General features: G+C 38.8%; 1 protein-coding gene across 1 annotated transcript in view; it reads left to right on the top strand.

Moving 5' to 3' along the window:
- Nucleotides 1-15,006, top strand: part of CPE (carboxypeptidase E) — a 57,171-nt gene extending 42,165 nt beyond the window's left edge. The window contains exons 4-9 of the mRNA XM_026699947.2: nucleotides 2,153-2,270; nucleotides 3,432-3,614; nucleotides 4,905-5,044; nucleotides 10,757-10,856; nucleotides 11,858-11,976; nucleotides 14,254-15,006. Coding sequence (XP_026555732.1) covers nucleotides 2,153-2,270; nucleotides 3,432-3,614; nucleotides 4,905-5,044; nucleotides 10,757-10,856; nucleotides 11,858-11,976; nucleotides 14,254-14,352 — 759 coding nt within the window. The 3' untranslated portion in view covers nucleotides 14,353-15,006. The remainder of the gene's footprint in view (nucleotides 1-2,152; nucleotides 2,271-3,431; nucleotides 3,615-4,904; nucleotides 5,045-10,756; nucleotides 10,857-11,857; nucleotides 11,977-14,253) is intronic.
- Nucleotides 15,007-18,771: the final 3,765 nt, after the last annotated feature.

Here is an 18,771-nt window from a genome sequence, read left to right as displayed (position 1 = left end):
CTAAATGAATGTTTGGGGTATAATAATACTGGGTAGAAGATTATAATAGCTTTTAAAAAATAGTTTTATATTGTTAAATATAAAAACTTATAGGTAAACACAATAGTCAATATTAAAACAGCAATAATAATGAAGAAAATAGGTGAAATGTCTGTGCAAACAATCAAACATTTGAACCTATTAATCAAACTCTTTTTGCTTGCCCCATCATTGCAAACAGCTTTGACAGAATTCCATCAAAACAATTATTATAGTTTTCTTTAGTATGAAGTACCACTGGTTGCAGGCCTGTCAAACTGGCGGCCCAGATGCACAGGGCACATCCACCTTGGCTCCGCAAAGGCAAAAAAACCATTGTGATATATCACGATATGTCACGTGACACAATCGAGTTTGATACCTGTGGGTTAAAGCATCAGGCTCGGAACTAGAAGACGGAATTCTTGTCCTTGAACACAAAACTAGTTGAATGATCTTGGGCTACTCACTTTCTCTCAGCTCTGGCAAATACCTCTGACAAACATTGTCAAGAAAACTACAGGGACATGTCCATGCAGTATCCAAGAATCAGATACAATTCAACAGAAGAAAAAAAAGTCGTTACGAGAATATGATAAATAGTCATTATAATATGAAAAATGGTCATTATAATCAAACAAGAAAATCTAGGCAGGAAGAGCTACAGAAGAAAGCAATATGAAATATTAAGCAACATAAAACCACTTAAGCCTTCCCACAATTATAATCCTCGTGCCATCTGATGAAATATGTGCCATAGAAATCACATTTACAAAGAGCATGTGTTGCACAGAAGTCTCTTATCTCAGCTTACAATGATCACATGTAGAGCAAGACATCACCTGTGAAGTCAACCAGAAAAAGCTGGTATGTGATTCATTTGCCCTTTGGCTCCCACTACTTCTGTTGTTTAGTACAGGGGTCCCCAACCACCGGGCTGCGGACCGATCCCGGTCCGTGGAGCATTTCCTACCGGGCCGCCAGTTTGCTGGGCGCCGCCATCTTGTTTGACAAGAAAGTGCTTCCGGGTGAGCTTTTCCGGTTGGAAAGCAGCGTTTGGGTCCTGAAGGAATCCTCGCGCCTTAGTTTCATCGAAGTGGGGGCTTTGAACGAAACTAAGGCGCAAGGATTCTTTCAGCACCCAAGGCAAGGCGAGCCGAGCGACCATCCCGAAGCCACCCTGAAGCGAAGCCCATCGACAAAGGTACAAAGGAGGAGTTGAAGGTGGTGGGGAGAAGCGGGGGACAGCTGGCTGGCCGGTTGGTCGGCTCGCTTTGCCTTGTCATGCGTGCTGATGCTGGTACCGGGCCGCGGATCATTTTGTGATGCTGTGGCACAAAAAAGGTTGGGGACCACTGGTTTAGTACACAATGGGATCTATGAAACTGCTAACTGTGTGTTGCCAGAGCAAGGAGTGAGGCGTTTCGTGAGAGAGAAAATGGCTGAGAAGAGATGAGTGTGTTAGCGTTCCTCTGCTCCTTTCTTTCCCCTTTACTATCTTTGTACCAGACAGAGTCAAAACGGGAATGGTAAGAAGTGTCAGAATAGGAGAAAACGGAGAAAGGTAAGAGCTGAGTGATCTTCCAGAGATGTCTAAGAGTGTCCCATGTTGTGAACCATTTCGCTGTAGCTTTGTATGTGACAGTAGAGAAGATTGACCATTAGGCCATGTGAGGAGATGGATCACAACAACATCTGAAGGAAGAACCTTCTTAGTGACATCACCCTCCAGCCCTAGGATTCCTATCCGGATTTTATAAGTCCTTTTTGTTTTGCTAGTACTTAATTATTATTTACTGGAAATCTGGGTCTCTGATAACTATCAGATTATGAGTGTGAGACAGAGCAGAACTTGATTATATCATAGGCATATTGCAATAAATAATACCTATATTTGCATTCACTAATAGTTAATCTGTGTATTGCGTTCAGATACTCTGTTGAAATATTATATAGTAAGGGTACATAATTAAATACATCCCATATGAAACAAGTCTATTTTATTCCATTTTACATCCCTGGGCAAACGTTTGAAAACGGATGAAGCTGTTTTAATTTTGTTCTACAAAGAAAGGTGCAGCACTTACTGCAGGACTCTAATGAACTATCATTTTTTTATAAATTTCTGCCATAGCTTGCACCAGAAACAAAAGGTGTGATTCACTGGATAATGGATATTCCCTTTGTACTGTCTGCCAATCTTCATGGTGGGGACCTTGTGGCAAATTACCCATATGATGAGACTCGGACTGGTATGTATGGTAAATCCAAGCCTGAATAGCCTTGGTCAGCTTAATGACTGTGCTGAGTTCTGAACAGCATGCTGAGAACCACATTCCCAACCTGGACAGATTAAATTTTACTGTCCATTATTTTAATTACTCTATCTTTTGTATTATTTATAAGTTTTAATTTCGTCTCTTTTTGCCTGTTACTGCAGACTTCCCAGAATAAACTTTTTTTTCTTCTTTTTAATCAGTAGGGAGGCAGAGTTTCTTCTTCTTTTTTTCTTTATGGTATATTGTAGTTTTCTTAATCAACAAAACAACTTTTTTTTTCCCTTTTAAGGCTAGAAGAACCCTGTTTTCTGACCCAAGCCTTGTTCAAAGCAAACAAACACCGAACAAAGATAAAAGCAAAACCTTTTTAATGTTTCTCTGTGAATTCCGTTCATTCACAGTAAATCGCTATTAAAAACTAATTGTCCCAGATAAGAACAAGCCTTGCCAAGGTTTTCCAAGGCTTCTAAGAACACTAGTTTAAATTGCACGACTTGAAGTGCAAGAACTTCTTTGCTTCCTGCAAAGAATCCCACCTCTGAGGGCTGGCTTTTATCCCTTAAGGGAGCGGCCATCACCTTGCAGCCTTACTCCCGAGTTGCCCGTGCTGCTGCCGCTGCTCTTCGAACAGCCCTGTGCACACACGCACTGGGCACAGGCTCCTTGGGGTCCTCTTCATCACTGCTGCCAGCCTCCACAAGCTCCGAAGGCACCATTCCACTCCCTGATGGTCCTGGTCCCATCCCTGCATCACATGCAGGCCCCTCATCCGAGTCCTCACTCTACGAGACCTCAGTCATCCTCACCTGCTGCGGGTGAACCACAACAAGCCCATGGAAGAGGAGGGGAAAATAACTCTGGAGTAGGTTTTAGGGGCATAATAATGAGGATGAAAATATACCATTCTTCTTACTTTAGTTTTGTTTTAGTTTTTTCATGTTGCTGAAACAACTTATTAAGAAGAATATGTATCTCAATGTGACTGTTCTAATTAAACACCAATGGTCTTCCTATGAAGCTCTTGTCATGGATAAGCCTGTATTTTAAATGACCTAGGTTCAGATAATTAAAACTGGCCTACATTCTTTCTTTTTCTTTTCGTCTTCTATTACGTATTTACTACTGCTCCCTCAGGAAGTGCACATGAATACAGCTCCTGTCCTGACGACGCTGTTTTCCAAAGCTTAGCTCGGAGCTATTCGTCTTTTAATCCAGTCATGTCAAACCCGAATCGGCCACCATGTCGCAAGAATGATGACGACAGCAGTTTCATTGATGGGACCACTAATGGTGGTGCTTGGTATAGCGTTCCAGGAGGTTTGTGTTTGCTGAAATACAACGTTTTAATCTTATGCATGCAGTACATCAGAATAGAACTGAAAGTAAAAAAAAATCTAAGCCAAATATGATTTATTCGAGATCATGTTTATAGAGCACATAATGTATTAAATTCTTCAAATATCATAGAACTCACATAGTTGTTGCCAGAAGGATTTGCAGGCTATTGGTGAGGTTGCTCCTTTTTCTGTCACAGGGTGATCTAGAAAAAGCTTGTCTTTCACAACGAATTTCTGCAGGCATCAATGGAGGAAGTGATGTTTAAGTAGTAATGTTTCCCTGAAAATAAGACCTATTCCCCCCCAAATAAGCCCTACCTTGATTTTACCTGTGTGCCCAATGTAAGTCCTACCCTCCCAAAATAAGCCCTAGTTAAGATCCCTCCCACTCTGGGGTGCATGGGATGGGATGAGGCGCAAAAGTAAAAATGAGTGTGAGGATGGAGAGTGGAGCTGCCTTACTACTTACTTTCGGACAGTTGCAGCCAGACATTGCACACCCCAAAAACCCACCTTCTCTGGTCGGCCCACTTCTTCTGTGGCTGCTTGCCACCATTTGCACCCATCGCCCCCAGCCTCCATTTTGCTGTCAGAGGCCTTCAGGAAAGGCCTTCACAGCTGAGAAACGAGGTTTGTTCCTGATAGGTTAGTACCAGAGGTGGTATTCCGCAGGTTCTGACCAGTTCTGGAGAACCGGTAGTGGAAAATTTTGAGTAGAATGTAGAAAACAATGACTTTACCATAAATAAGTTGCCATCTCATAATTAACACTGATCTACTGTGTTTCTTGAAATCGCACTATTTTAAAAGAAGCCCATTTCAAAATCCTTGGTTTTCAAGGCTTCACGGGTCATGATGTTATTCTCTGTTATTAACTCATTTTACCTGGAAACAGTTGAATTATACCTGGAAGTTCTTTGACCCCTAAGTAGGATTTTTCAAAGCCAAATGTATCAGCAAAATGTATAGACCAAATGTAATATTAAATGTGGTGTGATCTTTACATATAGCTATGATTGCAAATCAGTCATTATCTTACCCTTCAGACTTTGGTCCAAGAACTTATTAACTGGCCTGAAGGTCTTGTAAATAGACCAGTATATGTGTACCATAAACACACACACACATATATATGGGTTTTGAATTTTCTACAGTAAGCATCTATTTATTCCAACTGGTTCCAGCTAATTATTCCCACTTAACTTTAATCTGATATGCTTTTGAACTCACTGCCTATTAAATGTCAACTTTTGTATATGTAATTACATAGGTATGCAAGACTTCAATTATCTCAGCAGCAATTGCTTTGAAATCACAGTGGAGCTTAGCTGTGAAAAATTCCCCCCAGAAGAAACTCTGAAAACCTATTGGGAGGACAACAAGAATTCACTTATCAGTTACATTGAGCAGGTAAATTTTTCCTGGAGAACAAAGTTAGGACATTCGTTGACCAAGTGTTATGCTTAGTTTTGGGTGAACATAGAGCCAGAAATACACTGCTCAAAAAGATAAAGGGAACACAAAAATAAGACATCCTAGATCTGAATGAATGGAATATTCTTATTAAATACTTTGTTCATTACATGGTTGAATGTGTTGACAACAAAATCACACAAAAAATATCAATGGAAATAAAATTTAGCAACCCATGGAGACCTGGATTTGGAGTGACACTCAAAATTAAAGTGGAAAACAACATTACAGGCTGATCCAACTTTGATGTAATGTCCTTAAAACAAGTCAAAATGATGCTCAGTAGTGTGTGTGGCCTCCAAATGCCTGTATGACCTCCCTAGAGTGAAAGCACCGCCACCATTCAAAAGTGAGCAAACCATCCGCTAGAAAGCATAGGAACTGAGAAGTGGTCTGTGGTCCCCACATGTGAAATGGATTGTCAATCAGTGTTGCTACCTAAGTGGACAGTTTGATTTCACAGAAGTGTGATTGACTTGGAGTTCCATTGTGGTGTTTAAGTGTTCCCTTTATATTTTTGAGCAGTGTAGTTTTGTGTGATCATGGCTCATTACCTCATCATTTGAACTACCACTTCCTTCAAATGTGTCCTGTTTCAAACACACAAACATGCAGTTGCTAGGTGACAGCTTAAGATGGTACGGATAAAGAGCAGATAAGCAAATTCATATCAACAGAATGCCCTAGAAACAAAGCTTGTCTAAGTGGTTTTGCTTTAAACAGGCGCATGCAGAAAAGAGGTTCAAACAGTCAAGCCAGGTTCCTTATTAGTCCAAAAGTCAGAATTTCTTCTATGAACAGAATATACAGAAACAATATGCCAGACACAGGCAATTGGGCTTCCAATAGCAAAATAAGGCCACCTCTTAAATCAGTCTGCAGCCAGCTGTCCTCTCATTAAGACAGTCACCCCCTTACTTGCCAAGGAGCCTCAATGAGCATTTTTACTTGCTGAATCTGAAGATTTGAAAGCGGTATCTTATCTGTTCCAACTATTCTGATAATGCCCCCGTTTGATCAGTCTCAAGCGATTCACGGCTTGATCTTCTGAAGTTCACATTCTGCTTGGCTCCACAAGAATGGCTTCTTCAGATTCAGAGTCACCTGAATCCTGAGCCATAACACAATGTAAAGAAAGCACTGCCAGTTTTCAGAAGTCAAGATCAGACAGGACGGTGGTGTCTGAATAAAGAGGACTCGGAGATTAGCATTGCAGGTTTCCTGTCCTTGTAGTAAAACCAACCAACCTTTTCTCTCTGGCAAAGGACAGGTACTCAGTGTTGCATTTGAAGAGTAAATATTACAATTGCATCCTTCATGTTGAAATTTATAGAACTGCTAGAAAGCCTAGTGAACACCTCAGTATGATACATGTTTACACATAAGCTACATCTCATTCAGCTCAATGAATTTGTTTATGAAATATATATTACAGAAGAGAAACAAGTGTTAGCATTACCCTATGTGGCTATAATTATACAAGATTGAGGTTGATTTGAAGTAGAAACAAAGGTGGAATCAAAATTAATAGATATCATTTTGAACTTTTTATTTGTATATCTGACTTCAGTTTCTACTTTGGAAAAATAGTTCAAATTAAAAGATTTGTTACATTAAATGTAATCCCAAACCCTAGGAGAATTCTGAAATCGACAGCTTATTTTGAGATACCATGATGCCATTGGAAAAACTACCAAAGTTCACCGAATAAAATATAGGCTTAAGCATGAAAGCTTTGAATGTATAGTCTTGATCCTTTGCACCTGACAGCACCTGACTTTTGGCCAAGCAGGAATCTTAAGAAGACAAACCCTGTACATATAGAGAACTTCATGTGCCCAAGATTTTCTACTTATACTCTGATGACACACTCTGATGACATGTATAAATCACATATGATTTCACTTTAACCAGCTCTAAGAACCATCTGGCTCTTATAGAAGATTACCATGTTCCTCCTCCTCAATTTGTCTTAGTAACCAGATGAATTCTATAACCCAAAGATGACCCTTCTGGGAACATGCCCGCTCTATTCATGGTACCCAATAATCATTTCTCAAGAATCATTATCCATTTCTTATAATGTACTTGCTTTCTTCATTGTTCTACAGCTGGAAGGCTCATGAGGGACCAGTCAGGACATGAAACCTAGTTCTTCAGTAGACAAAACTATCTTCATGTAATTTTATATTTATATTAAGCTTCTTTGTGCCAGCTTGTCATTTAACAGATAATCAGAGTTGGAAGGGACCTTATAGGTCATCTAGTCACCACCACCCCAATCCAAGCGGGAGACCCTACACCATTTCTGACAAATGGCAATCCAATCTCTTCTTGAATATCTCAAGTGATGGCACTCCCACCACTTCCAAGGGCAAGCTGTTCCATTGTTCTGTCAGAAAGTTTCTTCTTATTTCCAGGTTGAATCTCTCCTTGTTCAGTTTCCATCCATTATTCCTTGCCTGGCCTACAGGCGCTTTAGAAAATAGCTTGACCCCTTCCTCCCTGTGGCAGACCCTCAAATATTGGAAGACCTCTATCATGTCTCCCCTAGTCCTTCTCTTTACTAGACTAGTCATGCCCAGTTCCTGTAACCGTTCTTCATATGTTTTAAGTCTCCAGTCCCCTCATCATCCTGGTTGCTCTTCTCTGTACTTTTTCTAGAGACTCAACATCTTTTTTATAATGTGGTGACCAAAAATGGATGCAGTACCCTAGGTGTGGTCTTACTAAGGCTTTATAGAGTGGTATTAGTACCTCACTTGATCTTGATTGTATCCCTCTGTTGATGCAACTTAGGATTGCATTAGCTTTTTTGGCTGCTGCTGCACACTGCTGGCTCATATTTAGCTGGTTGTCCCCTAAGGCTCCAAGATCCCTCTCACAGTTACTGCTATTGAGCCTGGTTTCACCTAGTCTATATGTGTACTTTTGGTTTTTCTTGCCTAAGTGTAGGGCTTTACTTTTTTCTACATTGAATTTCATTTTGTTAGATACGGCCCAGTATTCTAATCTGTCAAGATCCATCTGGATCTTGAGCCTATCTTCTTGGGTGTTGGCTATTCCTGCCAGCTTAGTATCACCTGCAAATTTGGTAAGTTTCCCTTCTACTCCCTCATCTAAGTCATTAATGAAGATATTGAAGAGTACTGGGCCTAAGACAGAACCTTGTGGCATCCCACTGCTTACTTCCCTCCATGAAGACTTAGACCCATTAAGGACTACTTGTTGAGTACGGTTTGTCAGCCAGTTCCAAATCCATCTAGTGGTAGTGCTAATTATTTCACCTTTTTCTAGCTTACTAAGAAGTAGATTATGGTCTACTTTGTCGAATGCCTTGCTGAAATCTAAATATATTATGTCCACAGTATTTTGCTGGTCTACTAATTTAGTTATTATGTTGAAGAATGAAATAAGATTGGTTTGGCATGATCAGTTCTCAACAAACTCGTACTGACTTGTATCTAACTCATAGTTGGAATTTTTTTTTTCCTTTCAAGTTTTGTTTGTCAGCATGATATCTTTCTGAAAACTGAACAGGGAACAGATTTGGTATGGCAGGACAAAGAAAGGTGGAGATGAAAAATAGGCATCATGCTGAAGATGGTGAAAAAGAAAATTTCCCAGTGCATTCCGATAGAATAGGCAGCTGGGAGCAATTTGAAACTGGTGACTGAGGTAGTCCAAAGCCTTGTCCTAGTCACGTGATCCAGAATTGTCACATGTATCATGCTTCCCAATGCACACATATTGGCACATGGAACAACTGCAGAAACACAAACACATACAGAGATGCACAACTTCCAGAAAAGAGAATCAACATGTTCCGCTATAGCAAATATTGATAACGGGTCTAAAAATAGACCCTTTTGTTGTTCTACAAGTATTAAAAACTACACCATTACACTGATTGGGAAAATAGCCTTATCAGAACTAAGTGAATATATTAACTTCTGAAATGAGAATAGAGTGACCCTTTGAGAATCTAATTCCCAATTCTGTAACTAAGGAAGGACTATTTCCTGAAATCAGACATTGAACAGTTGAGTCTAAAGCTTGACATGTGAAACCACTGATTAAAAACTCACCCAACCACTTAACTACAGAATGGGTTTATTCATGTTGATGGCTATATTTACAGTTATATTTTGTTGATGGCTATATTTACACAGTTATATTTTAAAAATACCTTGTCTACACCTATCCCCTTTGCACAAAATGCAGTTGAATGAGGAAGTCTCTATTTAAATGATAGTTTTCTGTTTTACCAACTCACTTTCAAACTTGGCCATGTTTTAAAAATCATAAGGTTACTTTAATTTTGTGGCTTGTTCTGAATCTGGTAACCAGTTCATCAGTTTGAGTAAAATGTGAAACAGAAAGGAGGAGGTGTACCTTTAAGTCACTTTTGGCTCCTGAAGCAAGTCCTTGCAGTTTCCCTACCAAAGGTTTCAGAAGTGGTTTGCTACTGCCTCCTTCCTGGAAACAATAATTAGAGGTTTTGAAAGTCAAATGAGCATTCAGCAATTTTCAAAATATTGCTTGAAGAGGTTCTATGATTAGTCTACCACAGGGGTGGGATTCAAACTTTTTAACAACCGTTTCTGTGGGCGTGGCTTGGTTGGTGGGCATGGCTTGGTGGTCATGTGACTGGGTGGACGTGGCTTGGTGGTCGTGTTATTGGCTGGATGTGGCCAACTCAATATCACGCACATCGAGGCATGCATCTCCTTACCTGGCCTCTCATGACTGTGGGGATGCTGCAACAGTCGTAAGTGTAACTTTGAATGGTCACTCCACACAAGCAAAGTACCAGCAAAGGAGGGGAAAAAACTTCCAGAGAAGTTCCAGAGACAGGAAGTCTAGTCCTGCCAAGAATGTAATAAGGATTAATGGAGAGACAGTTTCTGTAAATAACCTCAGAATGTTTCCTTCCTGCCTTCCTTACAGGATTAGGCCAGGAATTTCTTCTAACAACTGGTTCTCCGAGCTGCTTAGAATGTTAACAACCGGTTCTAGCGAATAGGTGCGAACCAGTAGAATCCCACCCCTGGTCTACCAGCAACAGGCTCTAAACATTACATGCTCATACTGACAATGATCTGAAATACGTTTACCCAGTACAGAAATTTTCTCTGAGATTGAATTTACTAACTTTAATAGAAAGCAAATAGTGGTGAATTGTTCTAAGTTGTTTTTCTCTTTTCTTTTGTAAATATATTATTTAGAGCAGTGGTGGGATTCAGAAATTTTTTACTACTGGTTCTGTGGGCGGGGCTTGGTGGACGTGGCTTGGTGGCATGGCAGGGCAAGGATACTGCAAAATCTCTGTTCCTATCCCACTCCAGGGGAAGGATACTGTAAAATCCCCATTCCCTCCCCACCCCACTAACCTGCTTTCCAGCTCTGTTCTCTTGTGCAGGGCAACCAAAGAAGACCCAGCCGATCAGCTGGGACTCGGGAGGCAGAGAATAAATGGGGGCGGGGCCAGTCAGAGGTGGCATTCCGAGCTACTCAAAAAATTTCCGCTACCAGTTCTCCAAACTACTCAAAATGCCTGCTGCCAGTTTTCCGGAACTGGTCAGAACTTGCTGAATACCATCTCTTGATTTAGAGAAATACCAAGACTTTTTGTGCTTTATTTTTAAGATACATCGAGGAATAAAAGGATTTGTTAGAAATCTTCAGGGTAATCCGATTGCGAATGCCACAGTTTCTGTAGAGGGAATAAACCATGATATTACATCAGGTAAGTATTCATATGTGCCACTTTGAGATATTTGATGAATGCTGATACATGGATGAATATAAAAAAATCCTTTTATATTTTCTGGAGGGTGGTGGGATGCATTCCTTGCATATGACTTTGGAAAGCAAAGAGCATATCAGTAGAAGAAGAATTGCAAAAGCAATCTTAGCCTTTCTTGCCACTGAGGAAAACTTCCAATGGCCAAAATGTTCTTTTTCATACGGAGAGGCATCACCAAAAAGAAAAGCAATGTTTCTACTTCTAGCATGTGTGTTCGGATCTTTAAAATAAACATTGGAACTAGAAAACAGCATTGTTAGACTTATCTAGAATGAGCCCACTTTTCCGTTTCATTCAGGATAAAATCTGAATCTCAGTTCAGAAATTCAAATCTTTATGCCTTCATTTAACTATAACTGGAAGGCCGCAGTTTAATAAAACTACTTTTAATGGACAAAACGTTCAGGATTAATGGCCTCTAATGAAAATAGATGATATCTATCAAACGTCGGCCAATGAGTGGAGAAAACTATGCTGAACTCCTATACAAAAGAAACTGAAAATAAGTTTTTATATTGCTCGCTCTCAGTCAATCAGACCTGCTGTATTAAAATTGATATTTGCAAAACTGCAGTCCTTTCTCTTATTGCCTGGAGTCTTAATCCAGTTGTCCTTTTTACAGAAAAAAAAAGAATGAAACATAAAGCCTTGCATTATATTAAGGCATTCCCTGAGAAAAATTGCTAATGCTCATAAATGTCTTAAAAATAATGCAAGGTTTTATGTTTTCATGCTTTAAGATGGGAAGAACAAAAATACACTGGGTTCCAGTAAAAAGGCCTTTTCTTCTTCTTTCCAAAATCACTCTTGTATTTTGCACCTGGCTCCGGTTGCATCCTGAGATTCTAATTAGAAAACAAACCAGATCAGCCACATTTCAGTGCAACTGAAGCATGTTCCTAAAAGTTTTCCAAAAATAGTGGCATCTTTCTTTTCTTTAGCAAAGGATGGTGATTACTGGAGGCTATTGGTACCTGGAAATTATAAAGTGACAGCTTCAGCACCGGGCTATCTAGCAATCACTAAAAAAGTGGCTGTTCCCTTTAGTCCTGCGATTAGGGTAAGTGATACCATTTTTGCATTTAACTTATAATGCCCGTTCCTATCTTAATTGTTTTTTTTTTTAATGTTTTGTACATCAAGTCTCATTGGAACTCTGTGAAATATTTTCAGTATTTCTGACTTGGGAAATAAAAATTCTGTCAGAAAGGAATAGAGAGAAAGGCGAGCAAACAAAATATAATACAACATTGGGGGGAAAGGATCAACAGTGGTTTTTGCAATGAATAAAAGAAAACTTGCTTTTATATTACAGTGGTTACAGTAAAGCAGATACAACAAAAGAAGAAACATTCAAAGAAAGATCCATATAATATCCATAGACAGCAATATAAAACCAATTTAGCCCTTCAAATCTAGACCGGGTACAAGTGGCACTTAAAATTCTGAACCCATTTGAATGTTAAATATTTCTGCATAGGCATGGCGTAAAACAAGATTTGTTCTCCACACAATTCCTACAACTAGATATAACATTGACTTTAATATTGTAGAAATGTTCAAGAAGCCGAAGTAGGCAGCTCCTGCAAGTAAGCCATCAACATCTCTGAGTCTGTAAGGAGACCAATGGGCTGAAATATCCCCAAGGGAGCATAAAGGACTGATCAACAATTTTCAGAAATGTTGAATTGCAGCTGCTATTCCTCTGTTGCGGAGGTCTCCAAACTTGGCAACTTTTAAGACTTGTGGACTTCAACTTCCAGAATTCTGGGAGTTGAAGTCCACAACAAGTCTTAGAAGTTGCCAAGTTTGAGGAACCCTGCTCTGTTGAGAGGGGAAGGAGCCCATCAATTACTAAAACATGGACTAATAGGGTTTGAAGGGACTTTGTAGATCTTCTAGCCCAATGCCCTTCTCAAACAAAAGATTCTATGTCATTCAGTGATGGAGCAATCACAACTTCTGGAGACAGGCTGTTCTACTGATTATTCCCCCATCGGGAAATTTCTTCTTAGTTCTTAGATTGGATCCCCTTTTAATTATCTTCCACCCATTACTTTTTCTCCTGTCCTCACATGCTTTGGAGAATAGGTTGACCCCTCTTCTCCTTGACAGCACCTCAAATACTGCTGATATGATATCACCCGTAGACCTTCTCTTCAGTAGACTACACATACTTAGTTCCTTCAATTGTTCATTATATGGTTTAGCCTCCAGGCCCCTTCTCATCTGTGTTCCTCTTTCCTGCGCTCTTTCTAGAATCTCAACATATTTTTGGATTTTGGTGACCAAAACTGGATTCCAAGTATTCCAATTATTTTACCAGGGCAGTATAAAGCAGTGCTATCATTTCATGTGATCTAAGCAAAGGTTCGCATACTTTTGTCATGCACTTATATGTAGCTTTGCCTCAATGAAGAAATGAACAAGTATAGCGTTTTTTATTCATTTGTTTAAATGCATTCACTTTACCTAGCTTTAGGACTTGGTGGGAAAATAGTTCATTTTTTAAAGTCATGTTTATGCAGAAATATCTAAAAATCAAGAGTTTAAGCACCACTGTCTATGCTTCGAATTGAAAACAAGAACTTGGTTTTTACTTAGCTTGGTATTTTCATTACAGAAAGCCTTTTCTTCATTCCTGTCTTAAAAGGTTGTTAGCTAAAAGCACTGAAAACCTTTCTCTAAATTCTCTGCTAAAATAAATCCTAGATACAAAAAGAAAAGTCATACTGCCACCTATAGCCCATATCCACAAAATATTCCTGCTTTAGTGTAAGATTTTCATGGAATGTCAAATTCATTAAGATATAATAGGAAGGTGGTACGGGTAGAGGATAAAAAGAAAAACATATGAAAAATACGATTGCAGACTTAAATATTTCATTGGGGTGCTACATCATTGAGATGTAGACTTAATGCAGAATTACTGAAATAAGTCAGAATTACATTAGTTATGATTCTCATTGGTTTCAGTTGATGTATTGTGAGGCAGATTTTTTAGAACAGGAGTGTCAGACTTGTGTCGTCATGTCGTTATGTGACACATTGCGACTTTCCCCCCCTTCACTAAACCAGGGGTGGGCATGGCCAATGTGTGATGCATCCAGCCCACGGCCCGCAAGTTTGACAGCCCTATTCTAGAATCATCATCACTGTTTCTGATCCATCCATGTATCTTCTCAGTGATGGCTGGGTTATTTGAGACAATGCTGTAAGTCTTTGGTGGGGAAATGGACTTAAGTCCAGGATATATACAATTTTAGCTAATAAATCCATTTTTTTTTTCACTTATAAATTAAGAATATTAGAATTCATGTTTGCTTCCTCTTTCTAGGTTGATTTTGACTTGGAATCATTGTCTGAAAGAAAAGAAGAGGAAAAGGAAGAACTAATGGAATGGTGGAAGATGATGTCAGAAACTTTAAATTTTTAAGCAGAAGTTCTGAATTCACATCTTTTAATCTACTATGTGTTCATTTAGTGTATTGTACTGTGAAAAGACCCTACATTTTAGATTTTGTGTAGCTCATAATATGTAACTTCAGGGTGGGCTGAGTAATTTTTTTTAATACCGATAACATATTCTCCATAAAAGTATATTGCTGGAACCTTTTATGTAATTTTTGCTGTCCTACATATTCAACTTGAAGGGAAAATGCCCACAAAAAATATCCTTTCTCTAAAGTAACTGTGAATATGAGTGTTTTACTATCCTAAATATGCAGGTTAAGTACATTAAAAAGCTATAATAAATAACAGTCACTTGCAACAACAGCCCCAAATATTTGTCTATACAGGTAAACCTATTTAGATTTTTTTTTAAATTAAAAAAAAATCATAATGGCACTGAAAATATATGTGATAAGAACTTAGTCTTGTACATAACAATTAAAGCTTTGTTTTTCTGTGAAAGAGCCATATAAAATAAGGATCCAAGTACCTGGGTATTACATATACTACTCATATGGAAATAGCTTACATCGTTCTTAAGGGAAAAAAAATACATTCTTTTCCTCTTGTTGTGTTTATTAATGTTCCTAAGTGATGTGGTAATAAGATTAAAAATTCTGGATGGATAAACAGTTAACATATAGTAATGTATATTACTTGTTTTTTTGTGCTTGCAATATATTATTTGTATTATTCTGTTTTTCAGTAACTGTATGCATTAAGTATACATGGTTTTCAGAAGAAAGCTTCCATTTTCTTTGTATGAAGAACAGAAAATTCTGATAACTGATCCATCAGCTGCTTCCTTTAATATGGATTGGAAATTCAAGATATAGTCTTAAACGTAAACAAAATGTAAACATGTTTTCTATGAGAAGCAATTTCTCTAGGTTCAGTGGAATTTATTTCCTGGTCACCCATCTTAAATTCAACCACCGCTAAAAATAATCATTTGGATTATAAGGGTATTTCCTCTGAAATAGAGAAATCTCCAGTTGAACCACGATTGTTTAAATTGGCACTGGCGCTTAGGGGAGCAACCTGCTTTTCAGTGTAAAATAGCACACAAAGGATAGCAGGATCAGCCTAAATTAATTTTATTTTGTCAAAATAAATTAATCTCTGTTTTGATGTTTCTTTTTGAGGCCTGTGCAGTACTTTAGATTTAATTCCTCAAAAGCGTTTCAGGATGCGTGGAAGCTCAAATTTACTGCAACGTTTTAAGTAGCTGCCTCTTATCTGGGGATTTTGTGGCATAATTGCTTTAAGATGCTCCAGAGAGGGGGTGGGTTTGTTGTTCTCTTCTGCTCTGAAGCAATCCTGACCCTAGTTTCCATATCACATATTTTAATAGCTTTTCAGTGCTGTTTGTCGCTGGTTCCTCCCACACTTATACTATTGGTAGGTGACTCCTCTCTTTTTTGAAATTACATATATACTACCAGTGAGCACCCTTTTACCACATATGCTTCATACCTGAAACATCCCTAGAAGAAAGGCGAAGAAAGGTGAAAAGTTATTTCTTTGCATACTGTGGATTCTTAGTTCAGTCTCTGGTTTTTTTTTTTATAATTTTAGGTAGCGTGGTAGTAAAAGTTTCCCTGGAAAGCTACTCGGCGCCAATGACCAAAGCGTGACATCAACTGGACTTTCTGGATCATTTGAGAAAGGTTTATTTGAATTGCTAAAATATGCAAGGCTGTAAAATAGTTTTATGATGTAAGGAATTCAGTGTTTAGTTTTAAAAGGCACAAATTATCTTACAATTAAAAAGTCTATTTAATCTGAAAAACAAAAGATTAAAAGAATGCCTGAGACCCTTTGCTTTCAATTTATCAGATGGCTTGAGATATTTTATCAAAAAGTTTTGTGTCCCTTCTTTTTATTCCTCTTGGGACAGTGCTTAAGGTCAGTACTCAATATTTTCTTGCTGATGCCATCCTCACATGACATTCAGTTCACACAAATGAAAATATGGGGGTTTGCCAAATGCTCAGGAGGAATTATTTTCTCCCCGACGCCTAAGCATTATTTGGCATTCTTAAACACTGAAGTATTAAGTATCTTGAAGCTACAGGAATGCATACATTAGTCATATCTGTGTAGCACATTTGGGTCTCTGGGACTGGATAAGCTAAATAGAAATAGAATTAGAATAGAATAGAACAGAACAGAACAGAACAGAACAGAATAGAATAGAATAGAATAGAATAGAATACCTTTATTGTCATTGCATTCCACAAATACAATGAAATTTGAAAGCTACTCCACCACAGGGCCCCAAACACCACATCACAATCACACTATAGAGTATTTGAAAATTAAAATAATTAAAATAATAATAATTTTAAAAACCTATACTCATATAAAAAAACCTATCTGAACATTAATAAACCTGTCTAAAACCTGTCTAAAACATTTAATAAGTTAAATAGTCTAAAAATGCCACTATATACATATGACTAAATCACACATGCGCTATTTGATTGGAAAAGAAACTCTTAATCTATATGTCCTCATTTTAAGATACCTATAATGCCTTCCTGATGATAACAGTTTGAAATATGAACGTCCAGGATGAGAACAGTCTGGAGATTTTTAGTGTTTTAGAGAGGAGTCTGGTCTTTGTAATCTCTTCCAAAGAAGGAAGAAAGCAACCAATGATTTTCTGTGCTGTGTTTATAAACTCTCTGGAGCATCTTCTTATCCAGTGCAAAGCATCCACCATACCACACCGTTACACAGTATGCCAAAATGCTCTCAATGGTAGAACGGTAAAAAGTAACCAGCAACTTCACCTAGGTCACTCTTTTTCAGCATTCTCAGAAAGTGCAGGTGCTGTTGGGCCTTCTTTGCAGTGGCCATAGTGTGGACCGATTAAGTAAGAAAGACCGATTAAGTATTTAAGTTGGAAATATGAGTTCCTAGGAATTTAAAACTATGAACTTTTTCCACACAGTCTCCATTGATATATAGTGGGAGAGGCTCTGCTTTGCATCTTCTGAAGTCTATAATCAATTCTTTGGTCTTTTTGATGTTCAGGGCGAGGTTATGACTCTTGCACCACAAGACCAGTCTGAGAGCCTCTGACCTATAGGCTGTTCCGTCTCCTCCTGATATGAGTCTCACCAACGTGGTGTCGTCTGCAAATTTTATTATAGAGTTAGTGGGACAAGAGGGAGTGCAGTCGTAGGTGTAGAGTGAATGCAAAAGGGGGCTCATCACACAGCCCTGTGGAGAGCCGGTGCTGAGAGCAAGAGTGGAGGAAAAATAGCTGCCAATCCTAACGGTTTGGGGTCTGTTAGTAAGAAAGTCCCTTATCCAACAGCAAACGTGAGAGGAGAGGCCCATTTCCAGCAACTTCTTAATCAGTGTTATCTGGAATGATAGTATTAAAAGCCGTGCTGTAATCAACGAAAAGCATTCTTACATAGCTCCTACTATGCTCCAGATGGTTCAGTGCAATGTGGAGAGCCATGGCAGTAGCATCCTCTGTGGATCTGTTCTTCTGATAAGCAAACTGGTATGGGTCATGGGTCGATGGGAGGCAATCCTGTATATATTTTAAGACCAGTCCCTCAAAACACTTCATAATTATGCGTGTGAGAGCTACTGGTCCATAGTCATTTAAAGTATCAGGAGAGGGCTTTTGGGGAACTGGAATAATAATGGAAGTTTTGAGGCAAAATGGAACAATGGCTTGTGTGAGAGGTTAAAAATATTTGTAAACACACCTAGGAGCTGGTCAGCATATGCTTTGAGTACCTTCCCAGGTACCTCATCAGGGCCAGCGGCCTTCTTCGCATTCACTGCTCTAAGCACATACTCTTGTACTGCGAACAGCTGAGTATCGGTGGTTTGTAGAGGCAGTGTGTCCGAAGACCTATTCAGTTCGAATTGGGCAAAGAAGCAGTTCAATGCTTCTGCCAGTGATGCATCCTTATTGATCGATATGGGGTTGCTGCCCCTGTAATTAGTGATGTGTTTAATTTCCTGCCAAGCCACCGTGGATCACTCTTTGTGAAGTAGTCCTCAATCTTCCTTTTATAGTCCTTTTTTACCTCCTTGATGCCCCGTTTCAGTTCTGCTCTTGCCTTGTTACACCAAACTCTGTGCCCAGACCTGAATGCCGTATCATGTGTCCTGAGAAGTAATTGCACGTCCTTTTTCATCCACGGCTTCTGGCTTGGAAAAATTCGGATGTGCTTATTCACAGTGACAGTATCCACACAGGTAGAGATGTAAAACAGTACAATTTTTGTATATTCCTCCCGAATCCTCTAAACTCTAAACAAAAACTGAAAACAGAGTAATTTTAATGAAATATATAACCAAAGCAAACCACTTCTACAGACATTACTGTTATAAATAATTTATCAAAGAATAAGCAGAAATGGAGGAT

Source organism: Pseudonaja textilis, chromosome 6 (assembly GCF_049901715.1).
Source record: "Pseudonaja textilis isolate UNSWEBS1 chromosome 6, rPseTex1.2, whole genome shotgun sequence".
NCBI classification, from domain to species: domain Eukaryota; kingdom Metazoa; phylum Chordata; class Lepidosauria; order Squamata; family Elapidae; genus Pseudonaja; species Pseudonaja textilis.
This window is presented reverse-complemented; position numbering and strand designations above follow the sequence as displayed.